The sequence below is a fragment of the Xyrauchen texanus genome, chromosome 35, assembly GCF_025860055.1.
Source record: "Xyrauchen texanus isolate HMW12.3.18 chromosome 35, RBS_HiC_50CHRs, whole genome shotgun sequence".
NCBI classification, from domain to species: domain Eukaryota; kingdom Metazoa; phylum Chordata; class Actinopteri; order Cypriniformes; family Catostomidae; genus Xyrauchen; species Xyrauchen texanus.
The window spans coordinates 12,230,675-12,255,095 of NC_068310.1; the positions used below are offsets into that span (position 1 = coordinate 12,230,675).

General features: G+C 42.0%; 2 protein-coding genes across 3 annotated transcripts in view; one reads left to right on the forward strand and one right to left on the reverse strand.

Annotated features, from left to right (window-relative positions):
• LOC127628764 (contactin-4-like) overlaps positions 1-24,421 on the reverse strand; it is a 168,002-nt gene that overhangs the window by 137,014 nt on the left and 6,567 nt on the right. The gene's annotated exons all lie outside the window — the stretch shown is intronic.
• On the forward strand, positions 18,384-23,397 carry LOC127628538 (E3 SUMO-protein ligase ZBED1-like). The gene is made up of 2 exons (XM_052105333.1): positions 18,384-18,542; positions 22,911-23,397. The coding sequence occupies exons 1-2, from the start codon at positions 18,511-18,513 to the stop codon at positions 23,395-23,397; spliced, it is 519 nt and encodes a 172-aa protein (XP_051961293.1). The 5' UTR covers positions 18,384-18,510.

Sequence of the window (24,421 nt, forward strand, 5' to 3'; positions counted from 1 at the left end):
AAGTTAAAGTCCCCAGATTCTCACACCAATACATGTAGTGAATTTTGTAGATAAATGTAATGTGCGGTGTACGTTACTATTGTTTGTAAGGGAAACAGTATGTGTGAGCTAGGAATTAAATTAAACTTATTTCTAGATCTAGTCTTATTTCTACATTACTATGTAAAGAAATTTATAATGGAATCAGTCATGTTTCACAACGTTATAATTTAGATAAATGACAAATAACTCCATTATTTGTCTGAATAAATTCTCCACCATTAAAATCGTAATACAACGTCTTGTTGCATCAGCTCACAATTTCTACTGTTGGGAATTAGCTTTAATAAGAGAATTATGATTAAATCTCTTTTTGGAGTAATATTATTCTCATGGCTTATTGACAATAATATTACATATATAGGTATAGCTTTGAAGCAAAATCTTTTAGAAACAGGGATGAGATTATTTATCAATATATACCACAGTCAAAAATATCCTTAAAAGTGAAACATGAATAATTAATCATAACTCGTTATAATTAATTATGAACATTTGGATCGGTTAATAGAATCAACTTGAAGTAGCTGAATTAATATTACAATAAATTTATCTGTTCGTCCAGTGAACACTCAGTATTGATCGTCAATAAATTCTCAGAAAGTATATTATTCATGACCATACAAAAATAACTCTTCCTTAGTATGGCGCTGAGATCGAATCGTTAAATTTAATTTTAATGTAAATGATTTTCAAGCAGACCAGAATCAACTCGCAAGAATGTACACAAAAGTTTATTTAACTAAATACAAACACATAACTAATCTAAACAAAAACATACAAAACACTCATACATGGGAAAGGGAAAAGTGAAATAAAAATGAGATTGGATCAGAATAGGGGAAATGCAGTTATGAAAGTAGTCATTCTGACCATCTGAGAGAACCATCAAGCTCTTAATTTAAAAGCACCTTTGTTACAAAGGGGTTTTCATCTTATACTAAAACTAGGTCTAGTTAGTTACTGGTACGATCCTTCAATGCCTTGGCTGTTGAGAGAGCGCCCGGATGCAGTCGGAAGAGAAAGGCTTGATGGTTCCTTGTGTCAATGGCATTGAAGTTGCAATCAATTTCTTCAGTGTTGAATGAAGAAATTAGGATGAACTGTGTGTTCATTGACTCTATGGTCGAGGTAGTTGCACATGGCTTGAGGTGTTGAGGCCTGGTCAGCAAGACCAGCAGCAGAGGGAAGAGAGAGACAGGGGAAAGAGCCAGGGGAGAAAAAGTGAGTAAGAGGTGGGACATGTCTTTTAACTTCTGCTGGAGGTCCCTCCTCTCGAGTCTGATTGACCAAGGAGAAAGGTGTAATTTCCAAGCGGGCAATGTTCCTTTGTTTGGAAGCTGAATTGTTTGCATGATTGGGGTTAGTTTTTTTTAATGTGTGCCCCTTTATGCTCTGACTAATATAGCAAGCATACAATGCATGGTATCAGAATGATATCCCACTTTGCGGTGTGTCACACAAGGATTCATTTGATAGAAAACATGATAATAAATAATTTTACATTAGCTGGTAGTCCTGTCATAAGTCATGCATAAAACAGTATACAGTACTGTGGCAGCGGGGGTGTGGTCAAGTGCCCGTCCGGAGAGAGCGGTAAGGGCACTTACACCTGAGCTAAATTATGTCTAACACCTGTCTCTAATTCCAGTGAGCACGGGGAGAGCGGATAAAAGACCCACGCCACCAACACTTGAGAGAGAGAGTCTGGGAGTGAACTGGTTGCTATAAATTAAAAGCTGTGTAAAACTGTAAATAAAAGAGTTACCTTGAGAGGAGCTACTCGCCTTCGTGTTCTCCTTATCAACAGAACCCCTTACAAGTACAAAAAAACAAAAAAAACTTTACAAGACAGTAATGATCCTATACACAATGTCTTTTCCACCATTTCCTATGGGGAAAGATTCCTCTGGCATGAGGCTAACCTCCCCCACTTGGAATGTCACTGAGGTCCACTAGTTGCTGATATAACAGAGTCGGCTTGGGCCTACTTGGACCTTTGCTTGTTTCAGTCTTGAGACATCTGTTGGCTGATTCATTAAATAATGAATAAATGTGTGTCTGATTGGTCCAGATGATAAAACTTTGTGTTATATTACCTAGGCATTAATTTGAAAAAAAACTGCTTTGGTGGGTTTTCTAATTCAGGTGCTGAAGGAAAAGATTCCGACTGCTGTTATCCACCACTCTCTAAAATGTCTTCTTATGGAAAGTTGTGAAATAGCAATAGTGGATTTTTTATTTAGCTGGTGGAGCAAATAGGGAAACAATAATAATAAAATAGGGAATCTGTGGTCTTCCAATCACCGCTATAGAAGTTTACCCTGCTATACTTTACATCCAAAACAAGAAATGTGAAAAGGGTCCATTCAAATGTGATCACCCTTTCTTTGGTGCTATTGACAGTGCATTGTGTGAGCAACCTAAGGGATGCAGGTTCTGGTCTCGTTGAAAGCAGGAACTGCAATGTAAAAAACTTCTCCATTCCATCCTGCATCCCAGTCATCAAACAGCTCGGACTTCTACGTCGACCCCGTTATATCCACAGAAGCTTTCGCCGCAAGTTTGTTTACTTCCACCACGGACATTCCATTCCATCCATCTGGTCACCTGCACGCTTTGTCGCACCTCTTCCACGTCATCGGAGTGCTTCCCCCGCTGGATCACTTAGCGCTGAGCGCACCGTTTGGCTGCACAGAAAACCCGGACTGGACTACAGTGCTATTCGCACATCAAATATATATATTCCCCAATCACTTGCAAATCCACTCACTGTCCCTCCTCAACTGCATTACCCCCCCACACGCACTGCTAACTGTGATAATCTCAGATTTTTCCAGCCTGCCCCCATCTCACCACCCTCTCACCAGGCCAACTTTGCCCTCCTCAACACCCGATCGCTTAACAATAAAGCCCCTGCCCTTCATGAATTTATCCTTGACAACACGCTGGATTTCCTTCTGCTCACCGAAACCTGGCAACAACCCGATGACTTCTTTTCCCTTAACCAAGCATCCCCCACTGGCTACAATTATATCTGCAAACCCCGCCCCTCCCGCCGTGGAGGTGGACTCGCCGTTATCTATAATCAGAACTTCCGGATCACTGAACTCACCCTCCCTTCAGTATCATCATTTGAATATCTCGTCTTCAAAGCTCTTTCCTCCATGACAGTTATCCTCATTTACCGGCCACCTAAACCAAATCCCTCCTTCATCTCCGATTTCACTGAACTTCTCACAGTAGCCTCATCTCTCTCTCCACGTCTGCTGCTACTCGGTGACTTAAACATCCACATAGACTCCCCCACCTGCAAGCTGTCATCAGAATTCACCATTTTATTGGATAACTTTACTCTCATCCAACATGTTACATTCCCCACCCATGAAAAAGGACACATTCTTGACCTGGTCTGCTCCACTAACCAACCAGTGCTCAACCTCCATCCATGCCTCTTTCCCCTCTCTGATCACAAACTGATACGGTTCACCATTCCTTCTCCAACCCCACGCCCCCGCCTCCTCAGAGAAATCACATTCCGCAACCTTAAATCTATTGATCCCCATCATCTCTCTGACCTGCTCTCCACCACTCTCCACATGGACTCAACCCTTACCTCACCTGATGATCTCACAAACCATCTCAACTCTGCTTTGTGTACCTCCCTTAACACTCTGGCCCCCCTCAAAACAAAAACTGTCACCTTTAACAAGTCACCCTGGTACACACCTGCACTCCGGAAAATGAAACAAACCGGCCGCCAATTAGAACGCCTGACAAAAAAATCATCGCTCATAGTCCACCATGAAGCCTATAAACTCCACCTCATTGCCTACAAAGATGCCCTCATTGCTGCCAAATCTGCCTATCTCTCCACTATCCTCACCAACCCCTGTCAAAACCCCAGAACCCTCTTCTCCACATTGAACAACCTCATCAAGCCTCGGACCAATACCCTCCCTACCTCTACTCCGGATCTCTGTAACTCATTCCTTCACTTTTTCGCTGATAAAATCAACATAATTTATCAATCTCTATCCCCTGCATCCGACTTCCCAATATCTAATCTAGCCCCTAACACGGCCCCTTTCCCCCTTATCCCTCCTGACCTCCCTCCCCTTTCTCCACATTGCCTCCTCTCCCAGTTTCACTCAGTCACCACTCTGGAAATCTCTAAACTCATCAGCTCTTCCAAACCGACTACCTGCTCACTTGACTCCCTCCCTACTCCACTCATGAAGTCCTGCCTCCCTGTCCTTTGCCCCTACCTCACTAACCTCTTCAATTCCTCACTGTCCCTTGGAACTGTCCCCTCTGCTTTTAAAACTGCCGCTGTCACCCCAATCCTCAAAAAACCTGGTCTGGATCCCTCTTCTTTTAACAACTACCGCCCAATATCCACCCTCCCCTTTCTGTCTAAAACCCTGGAACGTATAGTTGCCTCACAATTACAAACCTATCTTCATGCCAATAACCAATTTGAACCTCTCCAATCTGGTTTTCGCACCCTACACAGCACAGAAACCGCTCTCCTCAAAGTTCTCAATGACCTCCTCACCTCCGCTGACAACGGTTCCCTTAACATCCTTATTCTTCTCGATCTGAGTGCAGCCTTCAATACTGTGAGCCATAACATCCTGCTCACCAGACTCAAAGACCTTGGCATCGAAGGTACTGCACTCAGCTGGCTCCATTCCTACCTTTCCGACAGATCCCACTTCATCTCTCTTCATAACCTCACCTCTGCAACAGTCACAGTCACCCAAGGCGTTCCACAAGGTTCCGTACTTGGCCCCCTGCTCTTCATCATTTACATTCTCCCCCTTGGGCAGATACTTCGCCACTTCAAACTGAATTTCCACTGTTATGCCGATGACACCCAGATCTACCTCAGCACCAAATCCCCTCAGAATCCTCCCCTCTCCCACATCAACTCCTGTCTGTCTGCTATTAAAACTTGGATGAAACACAACCTCCTCAAACTCAACAGCAATAAGACAGAATTCCTCCTCATAGGCTCCAAATCCACTCTCAGTAAAACCAATAACACTACTATCACCATTGACGACACCATTGTCTCCCCATCTCCCCAGGCCCGCAACCTCGGCGTGATTTTTGATTCAACACTCTCCCTGGAGCCTCACATCCGTCATGTCATTAAAACCTCTTTCTTTCACCTCCGTAACGTCGCCAAAATCAGAACCTTACTCACACCCTCTGCTGCTGAAAGACTCATTCACGCCTTCATCTCCTCACGACTGGACTACTGCAACTCACTACTCTTTGGTATCAGCTCAAACTACATAAGACTCCAACTGGTCCAGAACGCAGCTGCCCGACTCATCACCCGCTCCAAATCCTGGCACCACATCACTCCAGTCCTAAAACAATTACACTGGCTTCCCATTTCCCACCGGATCACATACAAAATCCTGGTACTTACCTACAAAGCCATCCATCACCTGGCCCCCTCATACCTCACTGACCTCCTCTCCCCCTACAACCCTCACGGTCCCTCAGGTCCACCTCAGCCGGTCTCCTCTGCATTCACAAGTCCAAGCTCCACAGTTTTGGGGAAAGAGCCTTTTCCAGGGCAGCTCCCAGGCTATGGAACTCTCTTCCCCATGAGATCCGCACCTCTGAGTCTCTAACCATCTTCCAGTCCCGCCTCAAGACCCATCTATTCACCTCTGCCTATCCATAGCCCCCCGCCCCTCCCAACTCTATATGTTCCTGAATAATATCTTTTTTTTTTTTCACTTGCTCTGTAAAGTGACTGAGTTCGAGAAAAGCGCTATACAAATTCAATTTATTATTATTATTAAATAAACAATGCTGAGTGTGATTCGGAGGTTGCATTTTTGCTCTCAAATTATATTTTTACTCCACTAACTGTTAGGTTTAGGGTTGGGGTCTAAATTAGGGGGTAGAGTTAATAAAATATGCATTTCTGATGACTATATTAGACTACATAATTTACAAGTAAAAATACAGCTCGCTTTTGTGCCACTCTGTGGACATTTCATATGAAAACACATCCAGCTTTGGCCACTGGGGGCAGTGGATCGAATTTCGATAAGCAGATTTCAGCAGAGGAACTACTACTGTCATTGAGTTCACGTGTGAAATGGCTATGTTCACTGGGGCGTTACGTCACAATTGCCATCCAAGAAGCAGGTGCTGTACCCAGCACAGCAGGTGTGAATCTATTCATTACCAGTGCAATAATCAAATTCTTGAATGCTCACCAGTGGCAGACTTATTAGCAGGGAGTGAAAGAGGGACAGATTAAAGCTAATATCAAGTCACAAATCCCCACATCTTTATCTAACGTAATTAAGTCTTTTGAGAGGAACTGTCTAAAAAGGACATCATCCCTTAATGGATCACATCTTATATAAAAGTGAATTTATTTCACTCATTCAGCTTGCAAAAATTAAATATTACATAATATCACAGATCTGTACACACACAAGTAATAGGGCAGTCACATTAGCCTTCTTGCTTGGTCCATATGGGATCAATAAATGGTTCTGAGAAATGGCAGTATAACTATTAAACACTGTAGAAAGCTATATTTGCCATTGGGATACATGCTTGCTAACGGACCTTTAAATGCTTGTGATGTTCATTTGATTTGCAGAAAGATGGTTTGTCCATTATGGCCTGTGGATTTATTTCAAAGCTCACCAAACTTGACATGCAATATATACCTTGCTTTAATGCTGCAGACCGAACCCTCAAAGCCAAACATTTCAGCTGAAAATAAGCCCACAGAGGACTTCTTCGTCCACGGTGCACTGCATTCTGATTGATGTCGTAACTCAGCTTGATATTATAATAAAAGCCCAAATATGGCATGTTATATACCTTGGAAAAGAGGATCTGTATGGAATATGAGCAGAATTTAACATTTTCACTGCCACTGGGCAAAGGAATGTAGCACATATCTTCTATTTGTACACCATGAAAACATATATAAGAACAAGACTACAAAAGCCATGTCTGGCTTTAAAGAAAGTTCTGGCGGTGAGCTTGACCTTGGCACTACCTCTGTCTCAAAATCCATACATTTTTCAATGAAGTCTGCATTAATAGAAGCTCTATTAGTCTCTTCTGTTGATGGGACTCACATGTTATCCATGTGTGCTCTATAGTTTTTAATCATAAATGAGACCGACACCCCCACTTTCCAGTTCTGGCAGGATGTTGGGGCGAATGTGGAATAACACTGAATATTTTATCTGCCTCCCTTGACTTCACTTGATCCACAAACATTTTCTTTTACAAGAGTTTTTCTGTAAACCAAAGAATGATCTCAAATTTATGCTACCAGTGCCATTTGTGTGCTAAATTAACTCTTGTGATGTTAAAACCTCAGTTGACATGAAACATTAAGAGCAGCGGTTGACAGCATGGCTGAGAAATGTATAAAACACTCAGGCTGTTTTTTTTGCACTCTGACTGAACTCTATTCTGCGGAGTGTGAATAAAAAAATTATGTTCAGCATCCAAATAAGCCAAGAAACAAGTTCCTTGATTTATCTAACTAGATATAACTGAATGTTTAATAAGGTAACACAATAACATTTGCAGGATCATATTCACACATTTATTAAAATTGCACCAAACTGTCTCCAATAGATAGTATTCGATTATGTCATCAAACACACCATGCCGCCATGTTATGGAGAAAAATGTGTAAACAAAGCATTGCGTTTCTCCAGTACTAATGAGAAATTCAATGCGCACTGGAAACATTAACAACAAAAATTTTTTTACAAAGATAAGTACGAAGGTAAAATTTATTGGTGGATTGGATCCTCCTAACATCTCAGGTTACATGTGTAACCCTTGTTCCCTGAAAAAAGAGGAACGAGATGCTGTGCTGCTAAGCGCTACGGGGAACAACCCTAATTGTGACCGAGCTGAAATAATGTGTGTAACACGTCAATGAACACTGACCGGAATTTATAGCTTCGGCTGATGTAATCATTAGATGCACCTGCGGCCAGGCTATAAATGGATACGTCACCAGGTGTCGTCAGATACTTCTTTTTGAAGAGCAGTCCTGGGACGTCCCAGTGCGGCAAAGCAGCGCAGCATCTCATTCCGCTTTTTTCAGGGAACAAGGGTTACACATGTAACCCGAGACGTTCCCTTTACAAAAAGCTTCACTATGATGCTGCGCTGCTAAGCGCTACGAGGAACGCAATACCCACACCGCCGCACTTGGGGCTGTCCGGCCCCCTACGGTTGTGCAGTGTACTCACAAAAACGCGAGAGGTCTCAGACATGAGCTTGAGATGTCGACTCAAGGGCATAAGAGCCCGGAGTAGCATAAACATCTAAACCGTTACATTTTGATGAATGTGTGCAGAGAGGACCAGCCTGCCGCATCACAAACTTGTTTAGGCATGGGCTGAGATGTCGACTCAAGGGCATAAGAGCCCGGAGTAGCAAAGCATCTAACCCATGAAGTTCGATGAATGTGTGCGAAGAGAACCCGATCGCAACACAAACTTGTCATAAAAACTGATGAATGTGAGCGGAGAGGACCAGCCTGCCGCATCACAAACTTGTTCAGGCATGAGCTGAGATGTCGACTCAAGGGCATAAGAGCCCGGAGTGCAGAACATCCAAACTAGAAAAGTCCAACGAATGTGTGCGGAGAGGACAACCTGCCACATCACAAACTTGCTGCAGAGGGAGACCTCTAGCCAAGGTTTTAGAGGAGGAGAGCCCTCTGGTAGAGTGTGCCCTAAAACCTACTGGCGAAGCTTGACCGCGCGCCTCGTAGGCGCGGGCAATAATGAGGATGCCTCTTTGAGGGCACCCCGCCCACCAAGCCATGGCAAACCACAGTGGCCACATAGAACCTGGCAGTGGCGAGGCAAGTGCCCGCTGACAGTTCTTTCTACAGAAAAAAGAGTTTCTGACGACACCTGGTGACGTATCCATTTATAGCCTGGCCGCAGGTGCATCTAATGATTACATCAGCCAAGGCTATAAATTCCGGTCAATGTTCATTGACATGTTACACACCTTATTTCAGCTCGGTCACAATTAGGGTTGTTCCCCGTAGCGCTTAGCAGCGCAGCATCATAGTGAAGCTTTTTGTAAAGGGAACTTGTTAGAATAACACTTCAGGTTATATTAATATTCTCAATACTTAATTCACAATTTTGATGCTTACACAAGTCAGGAAAGACATTCAAGTCTCTGAAATCAGGTATTATTTAGTCGGTGGATGGGTGCTGGACATTAAACATTTATCAGGGATTGATTGAACACATTATTTCCACACTAAAGATATGTTAGCAACCTCAACACATCGTCTCACATGCTAAATAAAACGGCTAAGGTTTTACACACATCGGTTTATTTTTAAAGATGTGTGTAAAACCTTATACATGCAAATGCTACTCTGTACAAATAAAGACATAAAAGATTTGAATGTGTCTGTCCCATTTATTTGTTAACCTGAAGTCATTGTGCTCAAAATAATCATCAAACATTTCTCTAAATTATGACTTTATCGGTTTCTTAGGTTTTAGTGCCAGCTGTGGGATTATACTCCAAAATGTGCTGTAAACTGTTTTATTTTGTATAGATTTATCTGTGCTATATGCTGTTTTCATTAACTGTTTTCAAAGAATATGAGAAATAAAACTGTTATATAAGTTTCTTGTGTAATCATTACTGTTCTGATTGTCATTTTACACATTCACAGCAAATCAAATTCATAAATCAAGAAGGGTATTTGCTCTTTATTCATAGTCTCATAGCTCTGTCTTTGATTTGCTGGTACTAGCATTTACAATGATTGAGTGTTTACTCTGGACTTTTGAGATGAGACAAAGACAAGTTTGGTATTATCTTGAATGTAATGTAATACATATAACACACACAAACACTTAATAATATCGGAGTGTGAAAAAACACTATATCTACCTACACACACGATTTCATGCTAATGCTAACTGTCCTGAGTTCAACTAGTTTATGTAGACAAGGTTCAGAATGCTAGTGTTGTCAGATAGCAAGCACATTTGCGCCGATTCTGGCAGAAGTGAGTCACTGTCTGCTCAAAGCCTACATCTGTAAAAAGATCTGGCCAGAGCCACATTGAATGTAAATTCCACTTCTGGCTGACATGTGGCTTTTCCCATGTGGGCCAATCTCAGCGGTTAATCCTCGCAGAGCCCTATCTTTGACGGATTCAACTTGGTGTCATTGCAGCAAGTATAACCTCTTCTTTTTGCAAAGGATCAAAATTTGTTGCAAAAAGGTAAGTCATGGAACTTTATGTTCAGTTTCCAGTGTTGTTATAACTGTCAAGTGAAAAATATTTTTCTATATATATATAGAGCCTAACGTTAGCTGTGACAGAGAAAGAAAATAATGTTAGAAAACCCGTTCAGTCCTGGAGACTGTTACACCGACTGCTGTTGTGTATATTTTGTGGCAGGGTGAGTAAGCGACAGACACAGTGGGAGTGGTGACAAGCCTCGGAGCAGCATTTATTGGAAATAATAATCAAAATAAAGGTTCCATAAAGGGGAAAATAAATGTTCCAAGGGGAATAGTGTTCATAACAAAGGGAGAATTTGGCATCCTCATGGTGAGACGGGGCTCCGTGAAGGGTGGGGTAGTGTCTTTGGAATAGCCCAGGCATGAGCTGGGTCTGTCAGCTGTCCTCGCTGTGAGGGGTGGCGCTGTCCTTGGCGGTTGTCTTCCCAGGCCCACGTCATGTGAGAGGGGAATGCATCTAGCCCATCGGCCGCGACGTGTGCAGTTCTCCCCTGGCGACTCATCTAATTGGCTCAAATCAGTTTGCAGTTTAAACATCCTTGTTTTGATTGTACAAGAGGAAAATATATCCACCCAATTCTCAGTCTATTTCTGTTCTACACATTAAAGAACTTTTTTTTTGAAGTTTATTTATGCCACAGGTAAATGTTTACCTGCTGTGGTGATGTGGGCGTGGCTGCGCGATGTCTGAGGAGAGCGAGGCCAGGAGAGGAAAGGGCGGTAAGGACTGACACCTGGAGGAATTTATCTCTAACAGCTGTTTTTTGCAGAGGTGATCAAGACCAGTTCGGTGCCCGCAAAGGTGATGAGATTTCGAGCGCAGCATCAGAGAGCTGGCTCATCCAGTCAGACATGAAAGCCTCGGCCGGGATTTCCCCTTCAGGTGAGATCGCCCAGGAACAAGATGATGTGGAAATGACAGTTGTGCTTTTCCGGGCAGCCAATTCAGTTCGCCAGGTTCCTGCCCAGGATGGCCGGCATCCACTTCACCACGGTGAAGAACGAGAACGCCGCCAACTTGCGTAGAGAATGTCCCTCCAGTCGTGGTTACTGCTCGCCCTGCGGATGTTCTGGAAATTGATCCATGGCAAGCACTTTATGGTTCAAACAGACAACACGGCGACAGTCGCATATATACCACCAAGGTGGCTTACGCTCCCCTCGTATGTCACAACCCGACTGCCGTCTCCTCCTCTGGAGTAAGCAGCACCTCAAATCACTGCGAGCCACTCACATCCCGGTCGGTGGACGCGCTGTTGCGACAGGTCACTCGCAAGTGAGTGGAGACTCCACCCTCTGTTGGTTCAGCTAATATAGAGTCGATACCGACAGGCACAGGTAGACCTGTTCGCCTCCCTGGAATCCTCCCATTGCCTGCTCTGATATTCCCTGACCGAGGCCCCCCTCGGCATAGATGTGCTGGCACACAGCTGGCCATCTGCACTACGCAAGTATGCATTCCCCCCAGTGAGCCTACTTTCACAGACCCTGTGCAAGGTCAGTGAGGACGAGGAGCAGGTCACCCTAGTGGCTACCTACTGGCCCACACAGACTTGGTTCTTGGACCTCATGCTCATCATGTCAGCCTCTCCCTGGCAAATCCCCCTGAGGAAGGACCTTCATTCTCAGGAACTGGGCACCATCTGGCACCCACGACCAGACCTCTGGAACCTCCATGTCTGGCCCTTGGATGGGGCATGGAAGACCTCAGTGGCCTACCACCTGCCATTGAAGACACCATCACTCAGGCTTGGGCCCCCTCTACGAGGTGCCTGTATGCCTTGTAGTGGCGTGCTGGGACAGGTGCTCCACATGCGCTGGTTCCCCATAGGCAACCCCTTGCAATTGTATTTTCCACTGAAAAACTTTTCCCAGTTGGCAAACTGTGTCTTCCAGTCTCCATACTCGTAGAGCTTCCTCCCCATTGGGTAGGACCCTACCATGGGACTTCTCCATTCTGACATACTTCTGATTAGACTCGGCAAGACCATGTGACGTATTTCCACTTAATTCCCTCCCCTCTCTGGGCGGGTTGTGGTCTCTGCGGTGTCTCCCCCCCCTCCCCCCCCCCACCGACGTGGACACTAGCATCCCGGTCGGTTTCTGGGGAGAAAAAGAAAAAAAGAGTGAAAAGAGACATGACTAGGTCAAGCCTGTCCCCATCCTTTTGAGTACATGACTCATCCCCAAAGGGCTGTTTGACACTCACACTTGCATCAGGAGGTTACGGGCCGGCCCAGTGAGCTGGATAAGCGGCACACAACATTCGCACCGCCGATCCACGTAACCCAGTTCAGCCAGTTGTGGCGTTTTTGTAGGGGACCCCTAGTGTCACTACATCGACACAAAGTCGAGTGAGTGACAGATAGGGTACGTCTTGTTTACTTTCATAAGCTTCGTTCCCAGATGAAGGGAATGAGACGATGTGTCCCTCCTGGACGGAACCGTATACTCGGCTCCTCAGCACAAAACCTGAATGAGCTGTATGCACGCCCCCTCCTTTATACCCGTATGTCCAGGGGAGGAGCATGCAAATACCACTCGCCTATTCCCATTGGTCTTTTATCAAAGATCAGAGGTGTCTCCAGCTCCCAAGTGTGACCCTTAGTGTCACTAAATCGACACAACGTCTCGTTTCCTCCATCAGGGAACAGAGGTTACTAAAGTAACCAGGATGGTTTCCTTTAACACTGGCAGACAAAAGTTTGGAATAATGTACAGATTTTGCTATTTCTGAAGGAAGTTGGTACTTTAATTCACAAAAGAGGCATTCAACTGATCACAAAGCATAGTCACAAACAGCACCATCACTATTTGATAACAGCCATTTTTGATCAAATCTAGACAGGCCCCATTTCCAGCAGCCATCACTTCAACACCTTATCCTTGAGCAATCGTGCTAAATTGCTAATTTGGTAATAGAAAATCACTTGCTATTCTATCAAACACAGTTGAAAACTATTTGGTTCATCAAATGAAGCTTTACATTGTCTGTGTTTGTTTTTGTGTTGCCAGAGTATGCAATAGACATGTCTTAAGGTCAATATTAGGTAAAAAATGGCAAAAAAGAAACGGCTTTCTGTAGAAACTCATCAGTCAATCATTGTTTTGAGGAATGAAGGATATACAATGCTTGGAATTGCCAAAAAACTGAAGATTTCATACAAAGGTGTACACTACAGTCTTCAAAGACAAAGGACAATGGTCTCTAACAACGACAGAAAGAGATGTGGAAGGCCAGATGTACAACTAAACAAGAGAATAAGTACATCAGAGTCTCTAGTTTGAGAAATAGATGCCTCACATTTCCTCAGCTGAAAGCTTAATTTAATTCTACCCACTCAACACCAGTTTTATGTACAACAGTAAAGAGAAGACTCAGGGGTGCAGGCCTTATGGGAAGAATTACAAAGAAAAAAACACTTTTGAAACAGAAAAACAAAAAGAAATGTTAGAGTGGGCAAAGAAACAGACAATGGACAACAGAAAATTGGAAAAGAGTGTTATGGATCTTAAACCCATTGAGCTTTAGTGGGATCAGCTAGACTGCAAGGTGCGTGAGAACTTTACAACAAGACCACTACAGGAAGCGTGGGATTAAATGTCACCCGAGTATCTGGACAAACTGACAGCTGGAATGCCAAGAATCTGCAAAGCTGTCATTGCTGCACGTGGATGATTTTTTGATGATAACCCTTTGAAGTATTTTAAAAAGTTTTTATTTTATTTTACTAGTAATTTTTCAAATTTTACTAGTAATTTTTCTAATTATTAATGTCCTGACTCAGCTGAATGCCACTTTGGTGAATAAAAGAACACATTCTTCCATAATAGCAAAATCTGTACATTAGTCCAAACTTTTGGCCACCAATTTATGTTTTGGAGCTGCATTGTATGGGTCTACAGAGCTTAGATATTTTTCCAAAAATCTTTATTTGTGTTCTGCAGAAGAAAGAAAGCCATACACATTTACATTTACACTTATGCATTTGGCAGATACTTTTATCCAAAGCGAATTACAGTGCACTTATTACAGGGTCAATCCCCCCGGAGAAACATGGATTAAGTGTCTTGCTCAAGGACACAATGATGGTGGCTGTGGGGATCGAACCAGCAACCTTCTGATTATCAGTTATGTGCTTTAGTCCACTACGCCACCACCACTGGGATATCATGAGGGTGAGAAAATGATGGGAGCATTTTCATTTCGGGTGAACTATCCCTTTAAACTGTTATGCACTTCTCTGTATTGACAATTCATGAACTTCAACAAAAATAAAAATCATTCATTTTTAATCAATCAGTATTTTACTGCCAAACCACATAGTTGTCTGGAATTTTTCCTGGTGAGCTCACAACAATAATAACATACAATAAAGAGAGAGGAAAAAATTAAAGAGAATATCATCATAAGTGCAATAGCAAATCAACATCATGCACCACTGTGTACTACATAAGCAAACAGCCCATCCTTTTATGGTATAAGGTACAGATGTGCGAGAATTAAGAACACTAGCAATCCTACAGTAAGTACTATTTAGGAAGCATGTGGACATAGCTTTAATTGCCCTGAGGCATCTACCTGAAAGTAGAGTTAACAGGAACTTAGCAGGATGTGTGAGATCTTTCAAGATTTTCATTCCTATACTTTGCATACATGACACATAAATATCAGAAATGGCAGGAAGATCATGACCAATATTTCTTTAGGCAGATCATGCAATGCCACTTACCTGCCCTCTCTGCTGAGCTGTGGAGTTGCCAAACCACACTGTAATAGAGGAAGTTAATACGCTTTTTATCACTGCTCTATAAAAATTGGACATACCATCTTTTGAGTCATCAAATTTTTGTTCATCATTCCATTTCTGAGATGCAGAGATAGCAATTCCCAGGAACTTGAAGCTTTGTACATTTTCAATATCCTGGCCATTGATGGTTAATTGCAGAACAGCATTTTGTCGCCGCCGGATATCAAATTCCATTTTCTTTGTTTTTAAGACATTCAACTTTATATTTTAAGACATTCACCAGTAGTCTGATTCATTATTATCTGTTATAAGGCTGATCAATGATGTGTCATCAGCAAACTTGAACATTTTAACAGAATCACAGTGTGAAATACAGTCATTAGTGTAATAGTAAAGGTGTCAGGACACAGCCTTGGGGAGTACACATACTTTTAGACACTGAACTCGAGAACTTGTTATTCATTTTCACTACTTGTGATCTGTAATCAGAATCCAAAGGGCAAGGGAGTGACGAACCTCCAATGGCCCTAACTTATTAAAACGTTTCACCGGGACTATTGTATTAAATGTAGAGCTATAGTCCACAAAGAGAGCCCTCGTGCTTGTTGACATTTTATTTGAATATGACAGCCCAATTAACATAATGTTGCATTATCAGGCCACATCTGAACTATAAGGTCAGTACTATTATGTTTCTTTGGTTCACATCTGTTCCACACAAGTTCCTCCTTCAGTTTACACACTGTGGGCCAAATCTGGGCCTCACTTACCATTTCTACTCACAATAGTGCATGGGCCAGATCTGGCATAAACAACAGCCAGGTAAACAGTAGCCTGCTATTAGACTGCAATAGCCTGTTGCTGGACATCAATCTGCATTAATCCATTTATGTAAAAACAGGAGATACATCCTTACATTTCCTAGATTTACCTTAAAAATGTGACCAGAATGTATTCAGAATACAAAGTTTTTTTCATTTTTTTTTTTCAATTAATCTTGGCTAACAACTTATTCATTCTTGTCTTGCTCTTCCCAATCCTGTAAAATTAGCCTAAAACGCCTAATCAAGGCATACCCAAAGTAAATTTAAAGCTGTTCTTGAACCATTTGGAGTACATGCATGGTTTTGGTCACATTTGAAAGGGGACACTCTGAAGTTTTTTCCCCAGCAGACAGAATTACTGTAAGTGCTACTGATTCTGAGTAATAGAAGTTTGAACACAATGAAATAGAAGTTTTTTTTTTCCGCCTGAAATTTTTTTTGCATACAGATGCCTGCAGATGACTATAACTTGTAGCTATTAGCTTGAGAACACAATGGGATCACAGCATGAATCCTTACCTAGTCCAAGTTCAAATGTTATAACAATACCATAACAAATGAATATTTTACACATGTTTTTCTAAGGGTACACCCAGGCGTTTTACAAAAGTGCCTTTTGGATACTCCAAAAGGACCCTTTGGTAACCTAGGACAAAAAGGCTACTACTTTTGAACGCTTCAACGTACAGTCATAATTTTGGGCTCTAATGAAAGATGACACTTAGAGCTATCATATTCCATATCCAGATCCACTATTAGTTTTGCTGACACAGAGTAACTGATGCATAAACACATTAGAGTGCCTTTTCCCTTCTTGAAACTAAATGTTGTGCATATAAAAGAGTCAAAACTAGTGCTATGGTGGACAATTTGTTTATATAAAAAATACACAACAAACTATTTACATGAATTTTTACACAAAGTATTTACAAACCATTATAAAATTTTACATGTTTCTAGCAACATGCCAGTCATTGTAGCAGTCACATTTGTGTACAAAGCACATAGGCACAACACATGAAGAGTACTTCACTGGTGTCTTTGCATGACACTGCCTGCACTTCAGACGACCAGCAGTGCAAGATTTGGTGATGTGCAACGGCCTGTGATGTGCTCTTCGTGGAGCAGGAGATACGGGTCTGGCTGTGGATTGAGACCCCAACTCTGTCAGCAAGGGTCTCTATGAAAGCCCTCCTCTCTTGATGAGGTGCTGTCCTGCTGCTCCACTTTATGTGGCCGCTTGCTGAGTGGGGAGAATAAATAAATGTAATTTAGAAAGCTAGACACAACTTTTCCATCTTTTCTGTATTCTGTATTCTATATATATATATATATATATATATATATATATATATATAGTTTTTCTTTTCGAGTGTGTAAATATGTATTATTGTATGTATATTTACTGTAAATACTGTATACTTTGCCAATGTACTATGGAACAAAGAGATGGGCCTACACCTCCCCCCATGAATTCAGCATTGTAACAAATAGATGGGCCTACCCCTCCCCCACCTACCCACATTGTATCAAATAGACTCTCAAACACAACATATATTCTTATTTTCAACTTATATTTATTGATTTATTTATATATATATATATATATATATATATATATATATATATATATATATATATATATATATATTTTGTGTCCATTTATATATATATATATAAATATATATTTACAGTAAATATACAAAACATCTATATAGCATGTCAATAGATCTGAAACAAACAATGAACTAAAAACACGCACAAACGGTTCAAACACTCACTGAGGAAACACACGACAAAGGGTTATTACAAAATGTGTATTCATTATTCAAACTAAAGCTTATTTATGCGGAATATACAGTAATATATGTTATAAAACACAAGAAAACACTTACTTGTCCAGAGCAATGTCTCATCTCTCCATATTTCCTCTGCCTCCAAATCATCCGTATTGTTTTCAGAAATTTCATCTCCAAACTCAGAATTTTGACAATGAATGCCTTCTTATATCACATCCTGGGGTGAAAATCCTGTTTTTCGCGTCCGTTTCACCATATTTAAATCGCCAAATGTGTAAACAGTTCCAAAACAGTTCTCCAATGGCTTTATGCGCGGAGGCGCAAAACTGTCGGTAAACTCGAGGCTGCTTACGCACACGCATAACAGAATCATGCTCTAATGGTTCAACTAAAGCCGCATATCACTGTTTTCAGAATTTCATTGGCTATACGATGCGTCAGTCATTTCCACTCTTCGATGTAATTGGTTTGATCAGTAAACAAAGGAAAGTGGGTATGCCCTTACATTCGACACAGACTGTGGTTGGGTATTGAAGGCTTTGGACAGGACATGGAAGCTCCTATTGGGTCAAATGAGGTGTCAATCGAAAGGTCAGAGTGCGTGCTTCCATTTTGATACCGGATATAGGAAATGTTTACATCTGAACTGAAGTTAGTACCGATTATATGTGAAAGATTAGGCACAGCTGCCAGGTGCTTCGAAATGATGCAACAAGAGTCTGTGGATATTTATTGATGTAATAATGTGATTTGGACTAAACATTTTACTTTTGTCGGGAAGTTATGGCTCAGTGGACTACTATGAAGCTTCGTAGGTGAGTTGCCTAAATTTTGTTATTGGTTGTTTATATGTTGGTGGTCTGACAAAGATATAGATTGTACCTGCTGTTGTGATTGTATCTTAAAATGGTTTATATCAATAGAAAATCAAGAAATGTAGCTTTCCAAAGATATGTGGCATGTGTACCAATGTAACACACAGCAGTTTTGTTTATCGCATACTTTTATTTTGTACATTTAAGGGCCCGTCCGCGGGCTTAGGTTTCCATGTCGTTAAACTATCTAATTTCAACTCCTTTGTGCAGCTTCACCCATAGGTCAGATTATAGTAACTATAAAACACAACTTGTTACCATTTAAAAATGAAAACAACTATCCAGTTTATATAGTATTAAAAACTTGAAATTTATATAGTATTCAAACTGAATATCATTGTGACAGAGCGGAGGGCGGGGCCAGGTCATGATTATACACACCGGTCCCTTATCAGGCTAATTAAGCATCTGAGAGGGATAAAGGCCGATTGCGGACGGTGGTGCGAGGAGAGAGAGATCGTTTACGGACATGTCTGTCGTGTGTGTGTTTGTCTTTTGTTTAAGTTAATCATTAAAATATTGTTTATATTGCCAAGCCGGTTCTCGCTTCCTCCTTTACATTGAACTGTGTTACACTGGTGCTGAAACCCGGGAAGGAGGAGGGATATGCCGTAGAAGAGTTCTCGCCACTACCATCCACTCCAACGGAGCCTGGAAGCGGAGGAACGGCCGACGACCGCGAGGGGAGAAGGGGCTCCTAACCGATCGCCTGGAGCGGTCAGGGCCCTGCCAGGGGCGGAGGAGTCCCCTATCCGGCCGCTGAAACACGCCGGGGTCTGAGACCGCCGACCGCGAGCGGGAAGGGGCTCGCTGCCGACCACCTGGTGCAGGAGAACCGCTGCCAGGGGCGGGGGAAACCCCTTCTGTTCCCCGAGAATTCGGCGGTGCGTTCCATCAACCAGGGGCTGGAGGACTGCCTCCGATCCGCCCGGAGAGGCGCGGCTGTTGTCCGTTAGAGGGTGCAGGAGTGGCCGAGGAACAAGCTATGGCGTATAGGAGAACTGGCGAGTAAGTGTTTTTTTTTCCATCTCTCTCTCCTCTCTCTCTCACTGCCGATCCGCATTGGCCTTTTCCCTCTCGTTTAAATTTTACAGTGTTTTTTTTGGGGGGTACTACACTGTTACAGGAAGTACCCCTCCATTTTTTATATTTCTGTTTCCCTCCCCTTGTCCCCTCCCTCATCCAGGTAGATGGGGATGACCTGCCAGAAGATGGGGCTTGGGGCACGCCCTCCCCCAAGGAAAGGGGGTGTACGTCATGCCGGGTGTTCCCCTGCCAGATAGAACGAGGGAGGAATATGACAGGGCGGAGGGCGGGGCCGGGTCGTGATTATACACACCCTGTCCCTTGTCAGGCTAATTAAGCCTCCAAGAGGGATAAAGGCTGATTGCGGACGGTGGTGCGAGGAGAGAGAGATCGATTACAGACATGTCCGTCATTTGTTTAAGTTAATCATTAAAATACTGTTTATATTGCCAAGCTGGTTCTCGCTTCCTCCGTTACATTGAACTGTGTTACAATCATATATATATATATATATATATATATATATATATATATATATATATATATATATATATATATATATTGAAGGGGTGGGTTTACCCCTGTCTCTTCGGCCTGTTGATGAGTTGAATACATTCACTACCAACTGTTTTAATCAAAAGATATTCAAAGCGTTTTTAATCATGTACATTTATTCAGGTTATGTTTCAGTCATGAATGTTACAGGTAATTTCTGTAATTGACATCTGAGATGTGACTGAAGGGTCTAACCTATCTCAGGAACGTAGTAACAGTGCTCGCTCATTTATGCAGGCTCCCAGAGAACAGATACACATGTGAGTTGTAATTTGTTAATTTATCATTGATCAGATTAAGCAAAATGTATGTATAAAGAACAATTTATACAACAGCTGTTTACCTATGTGCTGTGCAATAATGATTATGAAAGACACACATGATCAGACAGAATATAAAATAGTGATGCTCCGATTGATCGGCCGCCGATCATGATCGGCCGATATTGGCTTTAAATAGCTCAATCGGCAACCCCCAAAAGCGCCGATCAAAAAAGCCGATCACGTGATGTAAATAACTCGCGCAACTTTTCTGCATGTGGCGCGCGCGGGAACACAATAGCAGAGCAGAGCTGGCTAGACAGCAGCAAAATGACTTCTCCTTCTCCCGTCTAGAGGTTTTTCAAAGTGTCAGACAAAGACATCAAATTAGCCATATGCAATACATGTCGTGCTGAAATCCCTCGAGGTGGAATACACCAACGGCATTTTAATACAACCAACATGATTAGGCATCTTCGAACACGCCATACAACAGCTGAATATGCAGAGTATGAGAGACTAAACCAGCCGACGCAAACATCCCCATCCCTCAATCAGCTGACTGTGAGTGATGCCTTTAAACGACGTGAACCATACAGCCGGGATAGTAAGAGATGGAAAGACATCACGTCCAGTATCATGGAATTAATTTGCCTCGACGAACAACCTCTATCCGTTGTGGAGGATAAAGGGTTCCGTCGCCTGCTAACCTGCCTTGATCCACGATACGACCCCCCAGGCAGGAAATATCTAACTGATGTGTGTCTCCCCGCGTTGTACAAATCCGTGCACACACACATTGACAAGCTTCTGAATGATAGCGTACATATTAGCTTCACAAGCGATATATGGAGTGCAGACGCGTGTCCAATGTCCCTGCTAAGCTTAACAGCGCACTTTATTGACTCAAACTTCAAAAGACACAACATTGTGGTACACTGTCAGGATTTCACGGGGTCACATTCTGCGGAGGCTTTGGTGAACGCATTTAGCGGCATGTTTCAGTAATGGGGGATCCAAAAAGAGAAAATCCACGCAATTCTAACCGACAATGCCAAAAACATGCAGAAAGCAATGAGAGACGCAGATTTCCCTGGCCTGCCGTGTATGGCACACACTCTCCAGATTGCTGTGCATGAGGGGGTATTGTCCCAGCGAAGTATTTTGGATATCACAGCCTCAGGGAGACGCATAGTTGGGCACTTTAAACATTCGCCGTTGGCTTACAGCCGGCTGGAAAATGTACAAAAGCAACTCGGCCAGCTTATTAAAAAACTTCGCCAGGATGTGTCCACTCGATGGAACAGTACATTGTACATGCTCCAGAGTCTATTAGAGCAGAAATTGGCGCTTGCAGCATATGCTGTAGAATACGAATTGCCATGCACGTTTACAATTCACCAGTGGAAATTAATCGAAAATATGATCTCCATCCTTGCCCCGTTTGAAGAGCTGACACAACAAATCAGCTCCTCAACTGCGTCAGCTGCGGATGTGATTCCGTGTATAAGAGCTCTCACCCGACTCTTGGAGAAGACGGAGTCTGACCATGGCGTGAAAACATCAAAAACAGTGCTACTGGAAGCTGTCAGAAGACGATTTGCTGATATTGATACACAGAAGCTATATGCAATTGCGACTATCCTAGATCAAATGTAAGAGAAACGTATCACTTATCATTAGTCTTCCATTGTCTTTCAGTCTTAGGCCAACTACCTCTTTGTTTAAAATACGTAATTATGCTTTTCTTATGCCTTATTTGAAGGGATCAAATATATTATTAAATTAATATAGTAGGCTTGCTAGGCTTTAGTAATCTAAAATATTTTTAAACTATGTAATATTTTTTGTCATAGTTGGAAATACTATCGAGTAGGCCTATTTCATGTTTTGAGATGTAACCTGTAGGCCTATGCATTGCTCATATTGACCGTTTAACCGTTAACCTAAATATTTTTGACCGATTAATAGCCTTTTTTTTGCTGCATGGTTAAAAAAAACTATATGGCTATGCCTATATTTGTTAACTCAATGTGGCGCATCGATACGCAACTATAGCCTACAGACATATTTCAAAAAAATAAATAAATCCGGTTTTCAGCTGAAAACTGATTCAGTGTTTTCTTTTTGTCGTCATAATTTAATTGTTTAAGTTAAAACAATATTTATTTTAGGCCTATTTTATGTTTTTTATTTATATTATTCTGTTTTTCTCTGTTGACACTGTCAGAAATGCTGCAGGTGCGTGAACATTTTATATGAATCCAGATTCTGTTGTTGATCTGTTTGCACGTTAAACCCGTGATTTTTTTTATTTATTTTTTACGGGTCACAGACACTCGTAAATTTAATTTTGTCTGTCGAAAATTAACCGAAATGAGCATTCTGACACAAATGGATGTGTGCATGGCATGTCACTCTAATTGATTTTACATAGTTTTCAATTTTTACATCTATTTCATTTCAGGTACAAAGACAGATACTTTCCAGAGGCACTCAAACCAACTGTGCATGATCTGTTTCGGGAAGCCGTTGAAGCCCATTGCAGCACTGAACTGCCAAGCAGCGTGGAGGTGCCCGGTTCCAGCAGGTCAACAGACAAAAGCCCACCAGCTTGCTCTTTACAGGCAATGTTTGCTGAACTGATGGAGGAGGATACAGGACAAACTGATGAGGAAATCACAATAGTCTCGCAGATCAACCAATATCTAGCAGAGCCCGTAATGTCACACAGTGGACATCCACTTGCTTATTGGCAGGCGAATAAAGGCCGTTTCGCAGCACTTGCACAGGCAGCAAGAGCATATCTTTGTTCACCGTGCACAAGTGTGGATAGTGAGCGACTATTTAGCACGGCTGCAAACGTTATTGATGACAAAAGAAACCTTCTGACATCAAAAAATGCAGAGATGCTCATAGTCATCAAGAGAAACTTGCCTTTAGTTTATGATTGAGACCTGAATGATTTTGTACTTTGTGAGGCCAAGCAAGTTTTTTTTTTAAACATTTTGTGGCCAATTGTTTAATTTTATTACATTAAAAAACACTACATTTTACAAGTAGCCTGGGCCTAAATGTGACCTCATCCTATCCCAAGTTCATGTGGGTTGGTAAATATCTGCTTGGCCTCCTTTTGTTTCTCTGCCTTGTTATTTATGAAGGATGGCATTGGCTTACAGTAGCTAATCTAGCTATACATTATTTTATTTTTTGGATCTGATGTAGTTAGTTCCTCAACTACATCCATTGTAGTCTGCCTGACCCCTCTTTGTTTTGAAAAATGTTACTCTGCCTTATTTGGAAAAGATGGCATACAGTAGCCTTATGTTATCTTGTTTTCTAACTACAATCAAATAAACATTGGTGGTTCTTCTTGACTCTAGCATATTTCTACTGATAAAAGATTCCCATTCCCCTGCCATTCTATGATCGGCAGTGATCGGCAATCGGCAGATCATGATTTTGGTGATCGGTAATCGGTGATCGGCCCCAAAAATGCTGATCGGAGCATCACTAATATAAAACAATAATTGGATCTTAAAAAGCAGTGATCAACTATGATTAAATCAACTCTAAATCTGACCGGCAACAAGTGAAGAGATGCTAAGATCGGTGTAATATGTTCACATTTGCTTATGCCCTTTAAAAGTCTAGCAGAGGCATTTTGGACCATCTGTAACATGGGCCAGGCTTGATGAATTAATTCCAGAATAGAGCATATTACATTGGTCCAATCGTCAGGAGATAAAAGCATGTATCACTCTTTCAAAGTCTTTGAAATTAAAGGGCTATACTTTGGTTAGTAGTCTCAAATGAAAAAAGCTTGATCTGACAACTGAGTTGACTTGTAGTTTAATTTAAGGCCACTGTCAAATAAGAAACCAAGGTTCTTCACACATGTTTTAGTATGAGCAACAAGGGGACCTAAATAAAAGTTATGGGTGATGATACCATCAGTTGATCCAAACATGATAATTT